The 20,215-nt window shown below is 45.1% G+C and overlaps 2 protein-coding genes across 3 annotated transcripts; one reads left to right on the forward strand and one right to left on the reverse strand.

The window, feature by feature from the left end:
• LOC135388219 (uncharacterized) lies at positions 1-8,899 on the reverse strand. Of its 2 annotated transcripts, none has more exons than XM_064617622.1 (4): positions 8,726-8,899; positions 7,342-7,562; positions 3,619-3,803; positions 1-1,771 (listed from the first exon to the last, which is right to left on the reverse strand). In XM_064617622.1, the coding sequence occupies exons 2-4, from the start codon at positions 7,558-7,560 to the stop codon at positions 151-153; spliced, it is 2,025 nt and encodes a 674-aa protein (XP_064473692.1). In that variant the 5' UTR covers positions 7,561-7,562; positions 8,726-8,899; the 3' UTR covers positions 1-150. The 2 variants fall into 2 exon arrangements, with proteins under 2 accessions (XP_064473692.1, XP_064473691.1); XM_064617621.1 differs by lacking the exon at positions 8,726-8,899 and adding an exon at positions 8,477-8,649.
• A 150-nt stretch (positions 8,900-9,049) lies between these two features.
• Positions 9,050-13,968, forward strand: LOC135389969 (dehydrodolichyl diphosphate synthase complex subunit nus1-like). Its single transcript, XM_064619997.1, has 5 exons — positions 9,050-9,453; positions 10,229-10,357; positions 11,155-11,316; positions 11,991-12,081; positions 13,538-13,968. Exons 1-5 carry the CDS (start codon positions 9,132-9,134, stop codon positions 13,626-13,628), a joined length of 795 nt encoding a protein of 264 aa, XP_064476067.1. The 5' UTR covers positions 9,050-9,131; the 3' UTR covers positions 13,629-13,968.
• Positions 13,969-20,215: the final 6,247 nt, after the last annotated feature.

Raw genomic sequence — 20,215 nt, forward strand, 5'->3', positions numbered from 1 at the left:
TGTCGGTGCCATACTGATATATTATCCTTAAATACATTTCAATTTCATATTATACGTATGTACAATGCAATAAAACTGAAGACTCGTTACACAATTTGTTCAAATCTTACGCAGTTCTCAAACTTCCAGCTCCACCCACGCAGGCTTCCGTCAGTCACTCACCAGTTCACCTTCTTCGAGATCTCTTTCAATGCCCGACGATGTGCCTTCCGCATCTTTTTCTACAGACGTTCGTTTCGTTAAGAGCTTAGGGGATTCTTTGGTTTCGCGTAATCCATTTCTGCCCTCTAGCTGGTCTGCACCTTTCATGCTGTCTTCGGCCGTACACTTGATTCCCGCCTGGTGTCCTTTCTCTGTCCTGCTTTCCTCACCCCTTCGAACAACCCTTTCCCTCGTATTCGTCGGATGCCTGCTTCTCTCTCGATCTAGGCTTCGCAATGGACAGGACAGTCGGGAGCGATCGCTTGAAGTTCCGCGATGCAGGTATTTTGTAGATGCGACAGACCTCAGTGATGTCCTGCGCGACTTGTGCAAAGGCGATACTGAACATCCATTCCTTTTATAACCATTCGCTACGCACTTAGAGGCAGAGCCCTGCCTCGTGCTGGGCTGTATGCGGGACGTCAAATCCGCATTTGCGGAGTCATCCAATGAACAGCTCTTTTCCGATAGTGATTTAATGGAGCTACTCCTCGCAGAAATTTTCTTCGTGCCGTCTCGCAACGGAGATGAACTACTCACTTCCAGCGTCTTTGGTATGTGTCCATTCCGTAACCTGCACACTTTATCTCCGTGCACTTTCTCTCTCGGCACAACAGAAGGGTGGACGGTATAGTTTTCTCTAGAAACATGGTCCGTATCTTTTAATTTCGCGGAAGAGTGGTCTGCGCGGTGTTGTTCTTGAGAGGCATGGCCTGTCTCTTTCAGTTTGACACAGGAGTGGTCAGGACGGAGTTCTCGAGAGACGTGGTCGGTCTCTCTCAATTTGACAGAAGAGTGGTCTGCACGGTGCTCTCGAGAGAAGTGGTCTGTCCCTCTCAATTTTAAAGGGAGGTCTGCACTGTGTTCACGAGATGCATGGTCTGTCTCTTTTAACTTGACGGAAGAGCGGTCAGGACGATGGTCTGTCTGTCTCAATCTGACAGTGGTGTGGTCTACACGGTGTGGTTCTTGGAAAGCGTGCTCTGTCTCTTTTGCAGAGGAGTGGCCTGCACGGTTTCCTCGTGGGGCATGGTCTGACCTTCCAATTTTTTTCGGGCAAGGTTCTGTCGGTGACCTCAACCTCTTCCTTTTCTGGACAACAGCACGCAACCTTGTGTTTTCTTCTGTCTGCCTGCATTCTACACTTCTGCGAACTGGTGGGTACCTCTCGTTGCGAATGGGTGAAGAGTTTCTCGTTGCTGAAGACTTTGAAATTCTTGTACTCACTAGCAACTCTTTACTGGGATTATCACCGCCTGCTCTGACATGGTTCTGTTTCGTGTCTCTCTGCTTTAGTTCGGAGTTGTGGTGTGGCAAACGCCTGACGTCGTCGAGTTCCACACGTTTCAATGGCGGAACCCTGCTGAGTTCGTAAAGGCACTGGAGACCTAATGACATTTCATGCGTTCTTTCTTCTGCATCGATTTGTGTGCTGGCTTTTCCTGCAGGATTATCTTTTAAGATGCACTGAGTCGACACTGGATTTGATATGGTCGCATTTGCAGGTTGGAATTGGTCTGTGCTGCTTTTGCTGCCTCGGTTGTTTCTCCTGAAGATTAAGTTGTCCAACCTGAGTAGCAAAAACAAAAAAAGTGGATGAGGTAATTAACGAAGAAGTACAAATAAAATACACGCTTCACAACGCCCAGTTGTGTACTTCAATTGAGTTATGGCAGTTTATTCAGTATGGCAGGTTATGGCAGCATGCTGGTGCTGCATATTCTTGAACTGCCATTATTCAAAAAAAGGTAGTGTGCATTAGTCCTTCTGAGGGAGACTACGCCAAAAGAAGTAGTGTCTGCATTAAAAGAGGTTGGAGGAAGCAATATACCACATTGGGAGCTAACATGCGTGCTGCCGTGTGCAATGCAACCATCAAAAGCACCAATTGTGCATCTTGGACAGTGGAACATTCGTCAGCAACGTACAGTCGCCGACCGATTTTCCGGACATGCTGGATTATTCGGACTCGCTCGCGGAACGGCCGCGGATCCCATAGAGTTGATGTATAAGAACGTCCAAAATTTCGGACACCATGCAGCCCAGTCTCTCGATATTTCGGACTCTGTTTGCCCAACCAGCGAATTTCTCTCTTGGAGTGACGGAAAATATTGGTATCGTTCTAAAATTCGCATGGAAAGAAATCAACAAACTAAAATATTGAAGAAAGAATATAGGCAACGATTGTCCATTTTTCTTTCATCTGAGTAGAAGAGGTCTGTTGTAACGCTTTTGCGTCCTCGTTTCTGGCCCGCGAGTCGTGCGACAGCGCTGTAAAGCGGGCTTCACCTAAAGCGCACATGCTGTAGGTGAAGCCGACTTGCGGACTTGATGACGGCGGTGCCTCTGTCAGTGTAAGCTGATGTTGTCAGGCAGAGCTGGAAGCGCGTTAGGAAAGCATCAACAAACTTTTCCAGCCTATTAGTGCTTTGTAAAGTTTATTTTGAAGCAAAATTCGTTTTTTCGGACTGCTCGATTATTCGGACTTCAACGCGATCCCCGCCGAGTCTGTAAAATCGGACCGCAACTGTATGTCATACTAAAAAATTACAGGAATTCTGACAATTGTAGCAGAGGTGTAGCGTTCCCAAACAGACTGCTCCGTCATTTTTGTGTGCTGCGAGAGTAAAACTAAAACAGTCTGTGCTACAGAACTAATTATATGGGGCATACCAGTTGGTATATGTCATGAAACACAAGTGCTAATGATTTACTAACTGTCACAGTTCGAGGGGGATGATTCTGGACCAACTAGCATGCTTATGATTGGGACTTTTAGGTCATATTAAGTTAATTATTCATTTTGTTTGAAATGTATCAAATTTAACTACTCTCGCAGACAAAACATAATAAGAAAAAATGAAAGCTTTCAACACACAAGCATTAGAGCATTACACCATAAATCCAGGACATGACTGTTCTCAGTTGCTTACTGCACGTGAAGTCATATCGACAGAATATCGTATGTTATTTTTAGATTTATGGCACACTACTAAATAACATGTGTTTAAGGGTCCCAAACATCACCACAGCAACACTGGACAGCTGTTTCAGCCTCCTTGGGCCTCTTCAGCAGTGTACAGATGGGCAACGTTTGAGTGAGTGGGTGGGTCAGAAGATTACATGGAACGTGGTGTCCTCCCATCAGGATGAGACAATCACCACTGAAAGCCCAGTGCAAAGCCAGTGAGGTGCTCCCGGTGAACACTGGCAGTTAAAACTGATTACAAGACCTGCATAAGAGTGTTCTAGGCCACTAACTACTAACTGCACGGAGTAAAGACACATGATATGTCAGGGGTAGATCATCAGTATCTAAAAGAAACCACAGCTGAAAGGCATTTTGAACTAACACTCAAAACTCTTCAAAGCCTCCAACCTATTTGCATGAAACAACAAGTGCAAAAGTTTCCATACTTCGTTCGTAAAGTAGCAATCTCCTTGTCCTTGGCAGCCAGGATGTGCTTCGCCGTCACATACAAGACTGATATGTTGTGCTTCAGAAGGGAATTCTGGTTTCTCAAATCAGCTACCTCCTTTTCTAAGCACACACCTTCAGGCTGTTCTGGCTTGACATTCTGCTCCTCTAAGCCCTGAAATTTCTGTATAAAAACGAGAGAATTTCACTTTGTTATTAACAGTCACCAAAAATAAAATTTTAATTGTCAATACCTTGGATTTGTGCTACCATTATTATTATTGTAGTTTTATTAGCTTGTCCATAAACAGCGCGATGACCTTCTAATATGGTACAATGGTGCCGTACTATGCAAGGACAACATACTCTCAGTGTATTGGAAACAAGAACACAACAACGAACTATGAACAATGATCCAAACTGCCTAGGTGAACGAGCAAAATTTGAGCAGTGGGAAATGGTGTGTAGAGGTTGTGTGTGGGTTTCATGTGACCTTTCGGAATAGCTCTCACATCCTAGATATGCCCTGAGGCATTGTGAACTGCAGCAGCCTTCCTCACTGCTAAACACTAGTGTGACTGATGACGAAAATACAAATAGTTATGTCCAATCCTCTCTTCCTCAGAGGGGCCTCCACTCTCTTTCCCACAGACTCTTCCCTTGATAATGTGCAAACTTTTGAACTTGCACAATCTCAAACGTGTAGATTCACATCTCCAGATCAGTTTCTATATTAAGAGAAAGCCCCAGAACAAAAGCACTAGTGTTATGGCCAACCCTAATCTGACAACACACTACCCCGGGCCTACTAAATCCTACCCTGACGTTATCGTACATAGCTTTATTCACCGAGGCGAGACGCAGGACATCTAAGATCAATATGGAGAGACGTTTTGTGTGCAGACGATCATGTATTCAGGGAAGAAGTGTGTCAGCACATGTCAAACAAGAAATGTGTTTCGTAAGTTTGGGAAACACTCTTATGCATTATTCCCTGTCAGAGGTGGGCACCCTCACGAGGGCGTGCGATGGTGAGGGTTTCCTCACCCTCACCTCACGATATTTGAGGTGAGGTGAGGGCCAATTTTTGTGGTGATGTTTGAGGTGAGGTGAGGAAAATCTTCAAAAGAAATTTTGAGGTGAGGAAAATTTTCAAAAAGTTTTTGAGGTGAGGTGAGGAAAATATTTTAAAACACTTTTGAGGTGTGGTGAGGTGAGGAAAAATTTTTTTTGATGTGAGGTGAGGAAATTTTCGATTTTTTTAGGTGAGGTGAAGAAAATTTTCAAAAACATTTTGAGCTGAAGTGAGGAAAATTATGGGAATGTTTTTTTAGTGAGGCGAGGAAAAATTTTTGAACGCGCACTTTATGAAAACTTTTCACGCGCGTACACGGGGTATCTTTCCTTCTTTCCGCAGCTTCTGTCTCTCATCTGGGCGGGGACTGCCCTCCGCTCTCGCCGCTGATCTGACGCCCGACTTTGCGCGTCATTCGCATACCCGCAACTGAACCTCAATTTCCGCGCAACTTTTACGGGTATAACAATCATTCCACGAAGCGTTTTCTGTGATTGACTAGGCCAAATCCTCCTGCAAGAAGAAAAAGAAAAGAACGTTACATTGACTAAGCAATTTCATGAGTTCAATTTCAAAAATGTATTTCAGTAGCAAATTGATGAAACTATTTGTATTTGGTGACAAACTAAATGTCCAGAAGAAATTTGTTTACCCCATATTTTTCCGTTCAGCCGTTTTCTTATAATGGTCAAATGACATGTTTCATGCCGCACCCTGTATGCACTCACGCTTGAGGTATATGCATTTACACTGGCAGTCACTCAAAGCCAACGCGCATTGAATACAATCTTCACATCGAATACATAAATAGCTTTAAAAATTGAGGTGAGACGGCGTGAGGAAAATTTCGAAAAAATTTTGAGATGAGTTGAGGAAAAGTCTCAAAAATTCCTTTGAGGTGAGGTGAGGTGAGGAAAATTTCGAAAAACATTTTTGAGGTGAGATGAAAATTTTTCAATAAAAAATTGAGGTGAGATGAGGAAAAATTTTCTCCCAGAAAATTGAGGTTAGGGCGAGGACAGTGGGGACAAATGCCCACCTCTGTTCCCTGTCCTCTAGAAAGCTTTTTTTTTACATATAGTGCACTGCACAGTGCTGGACCAAAGTTTACGGGACACCCTTCGTCGCACTCCTTCCACAGAGTGCTCAGTGAATGGGACTGTACCCAGACTTACAGACGTGTGCCTGGGTAGCCCAGTCACCCAGGTAACCCAGTGCAAGTTCGTACAAAGCCATTCGCTGCTAGCATGTCACTCTGAGGAAGGAATGCCCCGGAGCGGTTCCGCAAAGGTCACTTTTTTTACCGCACCGGTACGAGGAGCGTGCCGAATTTACTCGAATTCATGATAATTGGTAGGGATATTGAGGAGCTATCCCATCGGAAAAAAATAGCCGAACGTCACGCTTTTCAGGGCACCAAGAGCATAGCGCTCGACGACTTTTTGAGCACAATCTTGTCCATCTGACAAAAGCAAGTCATCGGAAACCCAGCCCACAGAGTGATAGTAAAAAATCTCACAGCTCCTGAAATTGGGAGAGGGAAAACATGATCCCAGCGGAAGCCGGATGCGATTATCCATGCCTATGTTATCTCTTTCTACTAGCACTCTGTGGGCTGGGTTTCAAACCTCCTTCCGTCGGGCTGACAACGATTACGCTCAAAAAGTCGTCGAGAGCTATGCTCTTGGTGCCCCAAAAAGCATGGCGATGTTCGGCTATTTTTTCCGGTGGGATAGCTCCTCAATATCCCTGCCAATTATCATGAATTCGAGTAAATTCGGCACGCTCTTCACATTGGTGGGGTAAAAAAGTGCTCTTTACTTGGCAAATTTCAGAGTTCAGTTTGCAAAAAAATTACATAATAGATCTCATGTTACATGACATTAACATCGGGAGGTGGCAAAAACCTAAAAAGAACAAATGCCGTTGACCGCATGAATCTAGGTGGCATAGCCTTTTTTATAATTCAATGAGACGTTTTCTGGGACACCCTGTATATAAAACAAGGAACTGAAGGACACCAAGTATTCACTTATGCAATTTTCAGTCTATTGGCTGATATTGCCCACAAAAGCACATTTGCAATCAACGTTACCACACAAGACACCATGTCATGGCTGTAACACTCCCCTGGTTAGAAAAGGCCTCCAACACAGATTCATATGCATAAACATCTAGAAGGGGGGGGCTTGCTCCGTTGGAAAGGTCTGCGATGTTTTGTGTGTAGTCGATTTATTTTGTTAACTAAGTAATTATGAAATTAATTACATTAATATAAACATATACCAAACTATAATGCCAAAACACTGCATGAAATTGCTTAACAGAGCCGTAGCGAAAGGGGCGCGGGAAGGGCAGTCGCCCCGGGCGCCCTCACCAGAGAGGGCGCCGAACGGCAGGCCCTGGCAGGTTAGGTGGACAGTATAAAGCGGGAATCGAGACAATTTGAATTTAATGGCAATGTATGTAAATAAGCGTTTTCTATTCTTTATTTACGGACCTTCTGGCGGTAACGGGAGGGGCGGGGGCGCCTCAGATTTGCCCTGCCTGGAGCGCAAACATGTTGCTTAACATCTTTAAGCTTCTTCAAAAACAAAAATTCCACGTTCAAAAAATGGTTTCGCCATCGTGCAACGAGAACACTTACCGCTTTTTCTGAGGACAACTCTAAGGCACGAGTTACGGTCCCTGCAGGCGTTGAATGCGACGAAGTGAGAGTTTTTCTTGCCTTAACAGGGGTAGGTTGTCTGGGAATGACACACGCGTCCAGAAGATCCAGCTCTGTGGCGGCATCCACAGACGGACGAGTTGAACTGGAAGCCTCCTCATTCTGCAGGTCGGAGTAGATGTCCACCTCGTCACCCATTGCTGCGGCATTACCAGAGCGTGCTATGTGATGACAGTCTATTGTGTTCACCGTGTAATCACACAAGCAACGTTCCCCAGAATATTCCAGCGGAAGATGAAAAAAAAAACGTCACGTCTTTTCCTGCTCTTCTAACCATCAGCCTTCTCGTCTGCTACGGAATGTCGATATTTCGTAGCAGACGACAAGGCCGATGGTGTGTCGTCTGCTATGTGCACACTAACATAACTTCTGCACCATGAGCAGTTTTTTTTTTTCTTCCACCACATATTCTGTAGGAATGTCTTTTGTCTGAATACCTAGTCAGCCTACCATCGATCTTACTACTGCACGCGTGATAAATGGTGTGAGGTATGCTCCACTTTAATGTACCAGGTACTTGGTATTAAATGTGAAAAATCAAGCGCTACATCTGGGTGCAAAGCAGTTCCGAGGAGGCTGTGAGAGGCGGCAACAGACTGGAGGATTTCTAGGAGCTCCTAAGTTTGCAGCTGATAGAAGAATCTGGCATGAACATTTTCAGATTCACTTTTCATCATCTCTCTCTTTTTTTTCTCTCTCTCTCTTGCTTCTTTTCTCACTTTTTTTTCTTCTATATTTTGGTACGAGCCTCTAAGTGTAGCACATTTAGGCAGCAGTATAAATTACCATGACACAGGAACAGATTCCATTTGACTCGTTATTGGTGAATTTTCCTGTCGAATGGTAGAGAGGGTTCCCCCTGTGCTGAAACCCAGCACGGGAACTCACACAGCTCGAACTAGTTCAGAAAGTGCAACCCAATCAAAGGCTATGTACCGTTTGTTTGAAAAACGTCGCTGTCCAGTAAAACTTCTGAGACGGATCACATCCAAACATCGTAGACGTAAAGAAGTTATATATTGATTATTATTAATAATTAAATATATACACATACATAAAGATTTCCTATGCACGACCCTGGGCCTCTTCATTGTGCTTGTGGGGCAAAGAATGAAGCCACGACAACACAAGAAACACACCAACTAACATAATTGATGGTCATGTTGATGGAGCACGCGATGGAGGAACAGGGCCTCTCGAAAATGTTCATATTCCCATAACTATACCCACACGATTTTCAAGTTTTACACCTTGTTAATATCTCAGATCGCTGAGCTAATATGCTGCAGCAGTATTTTCTTACCGTTCGACTTTGGGCTGATGCACCAGCATATGATCTATAACGTGGTGGTGTATCCTTCGATTTCAACCCCCACGCGCATCATACCCTGATGCACATGCAACCCAATGGTTTACGGTCACTGAGATGGGACCATAAAGTGGGTGAAAAAAATTCCCGCCAGACGAACTACACGGACAGCGGTACCGCAGAAGAAAGAAAAAGTCGCAAACATAGGAGCTAAATATCGGAGCAAAGGTAGCTCAATAACTGTTATTTTTGTACACTATCTCAACTAAGACAAATCGTAGCTGTCAGCATGACAACATTTTGGTGATATCACTTTTTGTTGCGTGGCTGCTATGCATCGACAGCGTCGCCGGTGCCATGTTGACGAGATGAGCCGGTGAAATAGCTGAGTTTTCGCGATATGTTGTTCATAACACGTGTCTTGTGTAGATTAATACTAATACTCATACATCTTTGGATGCGCATAGTTGAGAAGTTGTTACTTGTCAAGCACAAGGTGATACACCGGCTGAGGCACTGGGCAGTCAGCGTCACGCCGTCGCATCGTGTGAAACTTGAACATTCAGCGACTTTTGATAGGCGCCTTGCTACGTTGAAAAAACTTCCAAAACATTTAGCCATCGTCATAGCCGAAAGTGTTGTCTCGTATCGAGATATTGCAAACCTTGTTGTGTGGTGTTTGTTCGTGAGGATACCTTACGTTACGGTGTACGATGTCGAAGGTAAGATGTCTCTGTTCTTAGACGTAATCACATAATGTTACGTCAGCTGTTACTTCTGCTTACGCGTCGACCCGTTTCAGCGTCTTGAAACTACGATTCCGACCATGTTCATTTAGGTCTCCGTTGTTCTGCCCTTTTTCCGTTCGTCTTTTATTTCTGTTGATTACCTTGTCAGCGAACGGTGATTCTAATTTTTGTGTGTTTTATCTTTCTGACGACTCCAATTCGAGTGTAATTCATTCGGGGTAAGGGGTTAGTTCTGAGTGGAATTATTGGTTATTTATGCGGTTAAAACAAAATCGCGCGGAGTCCTTGAGAGCACAATTGCAAGGCCAGCTCAAAAAGAATGAATACATTCGTTAGTTGAGACAGCGAGGTACATTATTGCGCTATACGACTTCGCTGACCAGCTGCCACAGTAAACAAGGTTTATGCATTTAGGTTGACGGTAGCTTCATTACAAAGTTGACACTTTCAATTTAATTGTAGTAGTTGAAGAAGAGGCACCAGCAGTGAGGTACGAACCCAAGCTCTCTGATCAGATGTGTTGATACACAAGGATTGAACTGTGTCTTGTCAGGCTTGTGTTGTGTTTGTCCTTGAATGTGTAGTTGCCATATCGACTACAACGTTATCTCGCACTTTCATGATGTGTTGGATGTGGAATAATGCGAAGATCCATTTATAGTGTCCTCCCACAGTCCCAACGAACAGTCACTAACGCAATTGACACACTACAGAATCAGCGTATTTATAAATGGTATACTTATTTCAGGTGCCGTGAAAAAGAATTGGCCACAGTTGTACGAGGAAGTTCTTTGTAGCCAGAAGCGCAACTTCGGGTATTCTAATCCCGCAGAAGTTGTCCTTCACGTGCAGCAGAAGGGACTGCCCGAAAAGAATGGTAACTTAACATAATAGTCAAGCTTGGGGGCAATGTAGCAGACGTGTGAACACGTTGCTTAAAGGGGCACAGAACGGGTCGACGAACATCCTCCAATTATTATGCTCAATGAAACAACGTAGATCACGATATCCAAATATGAAATTCTTTTGCTTCTGGCGAGCACCTTTAACACGAAACAATGCCTTTCAAAGTGAATAATCCGTGCGAGTCTCTCCTTATCCCTGGAACCAGGTCACGCCACCATGTTCCCACGTATGGCAACACCGAATTCTAGGTGCTGGAGGTGGGGGAGATTTCGCTCTCCTAGCCAATGACTGACCCCACTGAGGCAAACTGCAGCTCGCTAAGGAACCGGTTGCGGGTACATCGCGGTGACCTCGCGGAGCAATACAGCACTGAAAACATAGTGTGCGCGTCAAATAGAATATTGGGGGTTTTTGGTACGGTTTGAACTGGCTATCTCAGATTTGACAAGTGGGAATATGTTTAGAGTTGACCTCACTTCTCGATATTACAACTAAATTAACGTATAAGTGTCCCGCTTTTCTAAATGGCTGATGATGCGCGACGTCACAATGACGTGCCGCTATTGTCCCCAGGACATCTCAGGGCGGGACATGAGGGCGAAAGGGTGCAGCGAATATCCAGTTGGTTTGGAGCCATTATTTACTTTTTTGGGGACAATATTTTTTTTTAAAACGTTCACCGTCGGCGACATATCACGACGCCTTTTAAAAAAGTGTGCCTCGTTTACCTGTTTATTGCCCCCTTTAATGAAGTTGGACATCTGACAGGGCACAACGGATACAAGCGACGGGTCCACCTGCGGCTGAGCGGATCACAGGACGGACGACCGTTGCTCGTGGATGCCACACAGCGAATCTGTGGACTCGTCCAGGGAGGGGTTGTGGGCTGGGAAGATGTCACTCCAGAGCTTATTCGGACACATATTTCGGGTAATCGTCTTTCTCTTATTACCAACAAGTAGATTGTTAACATTGTTACAGACTTTTCAGTAAGCTCAGCTAACTTCCACATGTCACGCTTCTGCAAGCACCTTTTGGTGATGCACACCTGTTTGGTAAATTGGTCTCGAATATGTAATGCTTTACAAGAAGGGGTTCGTAGAATACAAATTTCTCAAAGTCGGCTTCTGAACTGTGATTTTTTTCTTTCAAGTGGTTGTGCGTTCCGTAATTTACTACATCTTTGCTCCGTATTTGTGTCGACTTGAGTGGTACAATTTACGATTATTGTATATTTGTTTGACATTACAAATAGTTTGAGTCAACACGGTTTGAAATACATGGAGGGAGGCATACAAAATATAATTGGACATTCTTTTGTCACCATGATGAAATGCGTGTATCTCTGAAAATACGCAGATATCTTGCTAGAGGGCTCCGAGGACGTTTTTCTTGCGTGAAACGTTCTCTTTGAGCTTTTGTGCTAGCTCTCGATGCACCGTCGAGTGGTCCTAGCAGTGTCAGTGTTCTCCAACGTCAACTGTTCCTTGAAAGTCACACTGATCCATTGGATTATGTCTTTGTAAATCTGTAAAAGCATGATGTTCTCCCCTGCATTCGCAATCTGTAAGTTTTAATAAGAGTTACTTCTTCATGTTGCACAGAGTGGCCAGACCCAGACGTCCTCCTTCGGCTAGGAAATGTTCACAGCTTGCTCGGCTACCAGCCGTGGGAACTACGACTGACAGAAATCATGTATGTGTACCTTTCAGGGAAAAAAATTGCTCGATGATTAGAGCATAAAGTTTTTGGGATTTTTTTTTAATATGGGGGTAAAAATTGGGTGAATAAAATGTGCTCTAAATTCGTGCCGTTTTGGGTGAAATAAAAGTTCCACTACATTAAATTCGGGGAGAAATCTGGCTCAGTTACTCAAACTAACTGTGGTGGTTTGGTACAAACAGTGATGTAACTGCATTTGCTGCCAAACAAGTAAGTTAGTGCATTCCTACAGACATCCCAGTGAGGGCAATTTGCCGGCTAAAAATCAGTCTTCACCCTAAAGAGGCAACCTTCAATTTGGGGAAGAATCGGGTAAAACCCTAAAAATTTCAGGCTCTATTTATGGTGTACTCAACGTGTGCTCATTTTTGTAACAAGAAAATTGAAGACTGTTGTTGCCAAAGAAAGCAAGCCAGAATTAAGAGATATGTAGCATGTTCTTGCCTTATAAATATGTGACTAAGTACAAGATTATGACTAGAGCCTGAAGTTTTAGGGTGAAACCCAATTTTTACCCGGCAAATTACCCTCACTGAGACGTTTGTAGTAATGCACACTTGTTTGGCAGCAAATGCAGTTACATCGCTGTTTGTACTACCAAACCAGTACAGTTACTTTGAGCAACTGAGCCTGATTTCTCCCCGAATTTAGCATACTGGCAGTTTTTTTTTCACCCGAATTCGCACAAATTTAGAGCTTTAATTGGGGACTTTAATTTGATGTTTGTGAGGTTGCCTTTAAAAAGTTAGGACTCTTGAGTAATGACTACGGCCCACAAACAAGAAGGGTGTTTTAAAGATGTCATTTATGTCTAAAATTTCAGCAGTGCAACTTCCTCGGGTGAGAGCACAGAAACTAAAGCGTGTTTATGGCAAAGCTGAGGCATCATGCCAATTCGTTTGTTTCACAAATGGCCTGTGGTCGTCTGAAACAATTACAGCCTCATCCGTATAACATGCTACTGCCTGACATAAAATTTTGAAATGAAGGTAACCACTCCAGTACTCCACTAAGAGTAGGCTCACCTGAAAAGCAGGAAGCACTCTGATGTAAAATGACAGAGTAGGTGCTTTAAACAGAAGAATTGCATGTGTCTCTTGTGACAGTTAATGCCAGAAAAGTTACACTAAAGCGTCAAGGCCACAAAATGGAAACTTTTAGTGTGAAAGTCGCATATTGTAAATTTTGCACAAATATTCGATATTCGCTTCGGTATTCAGAATTTTTTCCCCAATTCAATTCGATATTCGATTCGACTTAAAATATTCGGATTCGCACACCTCTACTTATACATGCTCAGTACTTTGTCTGGTTTCTCTTCCTCATGTTCTTCTGGTAAGTTTGGCATTCTGCTAAATGTAGTGGAACACATTTTCACAGGCGGTTGCAAAGCCGTAGGATTGTAACGCATACACGTCTTACCATGCAGATCCCTGCCTACCCACAAGGATGTCACATTATCAGAATTCCTAGATGTCCTGTACACTTACAGCAACTGTGACCAACGCTTTGGGAAGTGACTCGAATGGCGCCTAGCCTCTACCGCACCTTCATTCTCATTACCAGTGATGTCCGCAATCTCATCAAAGAAAAATGCCATCATCGGGTTCTTTGTTTTTTTTCGGTATTGTTTTTGGTGGGTAGTAAAACTTGAACTTGTTACAGAAAAACGGTGCCTGCTGTGGTATGCATACAAGGCTGGTCTCAACGCAGTTAAAAAAAAAGCATTGACTGTAATAGTGAATGCAGCAAGAGTAATCTGTACTCTAAGTTATATTTAATATTTACTTAAATGTGCATAAAGCAGCTGAAAAACTGAGATTTCTATATAATAAATTTGATCATGTTTGCCAACGTGCAGCCATCATTTTTTGTGTGATCTGTTTCCGGCGTATAGGAAGGGCCTAGGTACTGTGGTAAACTGTGTCGGAATGGTCCTAAAAACAAGACTAAACACCTGCGGACTGCCGTAATTCGATGCAAGAGCACAGTTTGTATTGCTAATTATGTCTATGGAAATGTGCAGACTTGTAGACCATTGAAATAACTTGTGCTCCTAAGTTTATGTAATCCCTTGGCTATTTCTGGTGTACTCACTACCCTCATCCAGACATAGCAATGTCCCAACACTTTCTTGCAGCAATTTTCTTACATAATACTTATATGTAAACATTTTTAGATACGAAAAATCGTACCAATGGGGGTATCATACGCCATGTATCTCAAATACACGAAGCCGGAAGTGTTGCAGGCAGGATAGCTTTACCCACTCGACTTTGTAAACATTGTCGCACATTAACAGTGAGACACCTGTACTAAGTAGAGTCAACAGAGTCAGTCAACGTGTGCTAAGTCAATCAGTCAACTAAGTACAGACGATCCTTGTTATGGGCTAAGGTCCAAACTTGGAACCTGTGCTGCGGAGTATTCTGCTTAATACATCTAACATGCATGTTATCATGCATGACCATATTCTCATTTGTGCATGCGCTACGTTCACTGCAGAAGTGTCACGACAAATATCTGCCACGTTTTCTGAATTTCTGTCATCTACCCCTCCACTCAATAATGTGCGGCTGGCTTCCAGATTGTTTAGAACCCTGCAAAATCAGTTTTCTTTTATGTGTACTAACGTCTGGTGGGTACACTAGATGCTGCAAGGTCAAGCCAAGTCCGCATTCTACATGTGTCCTGCAAAAGCACTAACAGCCCAGTTTTCCTGCAGCGGCAAACCCTGAATTCTGTTTGGGTGCTCGTAGCATAGGAATGCCAGAACTATGCAAACAACAAAACACTGTTGTGTCCTGACTTATGATTGTACTTTGTGCTGTCGCCAGAACGCAAATGTCGCTTATCACTGACCATCAGCTGGTATCTACTGAATGACCTCTCAGCTCGTCCAGGGTTCATGGGAACTGGCAGGTGCTTGAGTGCCATGGACGCTACAGGAGGAGCAAGTGTTCACGTTCCATTCCAGAAGCTGATCATGTCAAAGACTCGAGGTAGTGTGTTGGTTTTGCCTGTTAGAGGGCAGGGAAGAGAGGCTATGTCCACCTAGTGCCCTTGAGTTCCTTTGCTGCTTCTATTTTTTAGCTGTCATTGTTTTCTAGAAGGTCCTGTGCTGCCCGGCAGGTTCCTCCTTATTTTGCCTCCACACGAGCAGCTGATTCATCTTGCTGGCCTTCTTGCTTCATGAGGCCGATGTGACATTCCTTGTTGATGCTCTGCTGCCTTCAGTAGGCTGGGCTTCATTTTTTGCAAAAACAGCAGTTGAGCGAATAGAGTACTTCAACCGTGCGCATGGCTCATCCATCATGGGATCTGGGCTGTATGCTCAGTACCCTTTTGAGAAGGTGAAACCAACGTTCTGCGTTACTTCGCGGTAAGTCGTGCAGTATAATTTAGCGGCCGTATCGCAAAGCACGCAGAGCCATTCATAGGGAGAGTTTGGCCATTCTCTGATCTTTTGCCGCCTCATGGGTGGAGCCTATTTTGACGTCAGAGTCGTCGTTGCGCCGCCCAAAAAGCCCGAACCCAAGCAGAATCTGCTTGTCAGCCATCTGGATGGCGCCATTTTGCTGGTCGGCAGCTAGCTTTGTTGTCGCAGTGAATGTAATCTACAGGAATAACCGGCTTATGACCCACAGCCGCCTGTCTTAAGGGGGGCTTTGCTGGCAAACTGAAATATGTCAAAGAGGAAGGGCTTTTGAAGGACGATGTATGCACTCCTTTCACCGCAAACAACGATCAGTATCAATATGGCATCGGTGACCGGCTGACAACGGGACAACAATAGGAAGCTTTCACCTAAGTCACATTGGCCACAGTGACATGGCATGCTCGGAGGCTCTGATGGTCACTTTTCGTGCTAGCGGCATTGCAAGATGACAAACTGCGCTATTTTTCGATGCGACAACCAGTGGTGTCGGAACTATTTTTCCACTGGGGGAGTGGAAAAAAATGCTACCATCATCATCATCATCATTTATTTTCCTTGAGGGCTCGTGCAGGCAATACAGGGGTGGTACACAAATTGAAAACGTGCTCCAGGCAAATTGCGACATGTGCATACTTGTACAGCAGACCTAAACTAGCATTGCAGAAGTAATGTGTATGAATATGTCAGTCAGGAGATAATGTTAATGTAATTACAAACATAATTTACATATCTGGGGGAGCCGTGCTACCTCATCTGTAAATGAGGGGGAGCCGTCACTCCCCCTCCCAGTCAACCACTAATATCCCTAGGATATCCCTACAAGGTCGTGAACGTCCTGAATATCTGGACATCCATGCGATATCTGTGGGATATCTCAAAACAGCATTCGAGTTTGTTTTACTTAGTAAATAACTGATGTCCGAAGGACGTCTGTAGGAAATCGCACTTTGGATGTTTGAAAAGCCTGCATCCCCGAGTAATCCATGCAAGATCTAGTATATACCAGATTTTGAACACTAATTTGACCATTGAACATCAGTGGGGTGTCGCCAGGACATCGCCTGGAGATATACGGATAAATATGTGATGTTTCACATATTATTTGTACAGCAACTTTTTTCTTGCGCTGAGAGCAAGCAAAAACTTCCGTGAACCTTAACTAGATATATGGAAACAAGTAAAACCGTTATATATCTCTATCGTTCGCGTGCTGCTGGCCATGCAACGTATTTAGCTGCATAGCTGGGCGAACTCACTCACAGTGGCGTAGCCAGACCTCCAAGGTAGGGGGGGCTCTATACGAAAATCCGCCCGACTACCCCCCCCCCCGCTCTGATCCTGGGTGTGATTAGAGTCACTAAATAAGCTACGCTTCAAGCGTAGCTTATTTAGTGACTCTAGGTGCGACAACACACAATACTTGTGCACACTGCAGCATGCAGTTGACAAAAAAAAAAAATGATCGAAAATAATTGATTTGGACATTCACAATACGATTACACTGTGATGTCCAATGAGCTGGTGTCACGAGATTGGAAGGATGTTGAAAAGCTCATACTTTGGAAACCATTCAAGTGTGCCGCTTAGATAGACGCCATGAACTGTAAGAACTTTCGCGATCGTCACACTGCTCCCCCCCCCCCCCCCCATATATTATTTTCTCGTCGAATTTGCACGATTTGCGTGGGTCGGTCAGTGGCAGGTAGGGGGGGCTCGGGCCCCCCCTAGCCCCCCCGTGGCTACGCCACTGCTCACTCATGAGAGCCCTCACGAGTGCCCCTCACCTCACGCCTTTGAGGTGAGGGTGAGTGAGGGCAAGCCCGCGATCAGGCCATCCGTGAGTGCACTCATGAGGTTCTTACCCTCATGAGGTCTCCTGTGAGTGCACTCATGAGGTTTTGCCCCTCATGAGACCTCCTGTGAGTGCACTCATGAGGTCTGAGGGGCGCGAGGTCTGTGTGAGTGAAGTCACTGGTGAGGCCTGAGGAGTGTGAGGTCAGTATGAGTGCATTCAGAAATGAGGTTAAATGACGCTTACGAGACGTGGGCAAATTATGAAGGCACTAGTGATATGGTTCCAGCGATCCAGCTACCGACAGAGTGCACTTTAAAGGGCTGGTGTTCCCGTTTTTAGCAATTTCGTCTACGTCGCGCTGGCAACACAGCAAAGCGTCCTGAGCTGACGGATTAGTTGGTGATATAGTTCCATCGACCCACCTACACGCAGTGTGCACTTTAAAGGGCTGGTGAGCCCGTTTTTAGCAGTTTCGTATCTGTCACGCTGAGAACAGAGCAAAGCGTCTTGGCTGACTGATTACTTGGTGACATGGTTCCAGCCACCCAACTACCGGCAGGGTGCACTTTAAAGGGCTGGTGTGCCCGTTTTTAGCAATTTCGTCTACGTCGCGCTGGGAACACACCCACGTGTTCTGAGTTGACTGATTACTTGGTGATATGGTTCCAGCGACCCAACTACAGGCACGTTTTTAGCAATTTCGTCTACGTCGCGCTTGGAACACAACAAAGCCTCCTGAGCTGACTGATTACTTCATGATATGGTTCCAGCGACCCACCTACCGGCAGGGTGCACTTTAAAGGGCTGGTGTGTCCGTTTTTAGCAATTTTGTCTACGTCGCTCTAGGAACACAGCCACGCGTCCTGAGCTGACTAATTACTTGGTGATATGGTTCCAGCGACTCGACTACAGGCAGGGTGCACTTTAAAGGGCTGGTGTGCACGTTTTTACCAATTTCGTCTATGTCGCGCTAGGAACACAGCAAAGCCTCCTGAGCTGATTGATTACTTGGTGATATGGTTCCATCGACCCACCTACACGCAGTGTGCACTTTAAAGGGCTGGTGTGCCCGCTTTTAGCAGTTTCGTATATGTCGCGCTGGGAAAGAGCAAAGCGTCTTGGCTGACTGATTACTTGGTGGCATGGTTCCAGCGATCCAACTACCTGCAGGGTGCACTTTAAAGGGCTGATGTACACGTTTTTAGCAATTTCGTCTACGTCGCGCTGGGAACACAGCCAAGTGTACTGGGCTTTGTTGTGTTCCCAGCGCGACATAGACGAAATTGAACCGGCGCACCTGCCCTTTAAAGCGCACGCTCTCGGTAGTTGGGTCGCTGGAACCATATCACGAAGTAATCAGTCAGCTCAGGAGGCTTTGCTGTGTTCCCAGCGCGACGTAGACGAAATTGCTCAAAACGGGCACACCAGCCCTTTAAAGTGCACCCTGCCGGTAGTTCGGTCACTGGAACCATATCGCCAAGTAATCAGTCAGCTCAGGACGCTTTGCTCTGTTCTCAGCGCGACATAGATGAAATTGGTAAAAACGTGCACACCAGCCCTTTAAAATGCACTCTGCCTGTAGTTGGGTCGCTGGAACCATATCGCCAAGTAATCAGTCAGCTCAGGACGCTTTGCTGTGTTCCCAGCGCGACGTAGACGAAATTGCTAAATACGTGCACACCAGCCCTAAGTGTACACAGCCAGTTGTTGTGTCGTTGGAACCACATCATGCGTCATTTGACCTCATTTCTGAATGGCCTCATACTGACCTCACATACCTCAGGCCTCACCAGTGACTTCACTCAGAGACCTGGCGCCCCTCAGACCTCATGAGTGCACTCACAGGAGGTCTCATGAGGGACACAACCTCATGAGTGCACTCACAGGAGACATTATGAGGGTAAGACCCTCAGGGCTTGCGTTTGTGAGTGCCGTGAGGGTGAGGGCGAGTGATGGTGAGGGTGAGGGCGATTGAGGGCATGTGATCGTGAGGGCGGTGAGGGCGAGTGAAGGCATGTGCCCGTGAGGGCCGTGAGGGTGAGGGCGAGTGAGGTTTCACTAAAATGTCCACCTATGTTTAGCTGTGCGCGATACTAGCCGAGCAACAGAAATCGACCACTTTTACAGCTCCACTCAGCAGTTCCTCACATTATAGAAAATAGCCTGAGTTAAAAACACAATATTAGCTAGGAAGGAATGTCAGAAACTTTATTCGTTATACCTTGAATCTGCACATACCCGAATTAACTGTAAAGACGCACCCCCTCACCGAAATGTGTTACGCCACAATACTCTTATAATGAACGTGCCCCTACAACTTGTATTTCAGTATATGCTCCAGCCATTTCGGCAACAGACGCTATTGTGGATGCTCTGGTCTCCCTCCGCGTACGCGGTGTGACGGAGGGGGGCGCACATTGGGGGACTGCTCTTATTTTTAGGGTGAGAGCACCTTTAAACACGTTTACGTTCATACTATTCACATACTAAGTATGTAGGCTAATTTCCCTTAATAAAACCGTGGCGTCGTCACTTCTGATGCATCAAGTAAAATATATTTTGAATACAGAACAATAACGGTTCATAAACGTCCCACATTTGCCCCAATATCCCGAGGTGACATCGCAGGGATATACCTGCGACGTCCAAACAGAGCCCATATCCTGGTCTCCTGTATGTCGCATGGATATCTATGGGATATTCAGACTGCTCCCAGCTATCCCATTGTCCAAGATGGGATACCCTACAGACGTCGTCAGGACGTTTGTTGTTTGTTGGGCTGCTCCCTCTGTTCCGGCGCCCCTCGGGAAAACCATAGTTTTCATAAAAGAAAATGTGAGAACGACAATGACGAAGCGCCTTTGGACGACGCG

The sequence above is a fragment of the Ornithodoros turicata genome, chromosome 3, assembly GCF_037126465.1.
Source record: "Ornithodoros turicata isolate Travis chromosome 3, ASM3712646v1, whole genome shotgun sequence".
In the NCBI taxonomy this organism is placed as follows: domain Eukaryota; kingdom Metazoa; phylum Arthropoda; class Arachnida; order Ixodida; family Argasidae; genus Ornithodoros; species Ornithodoros turicata.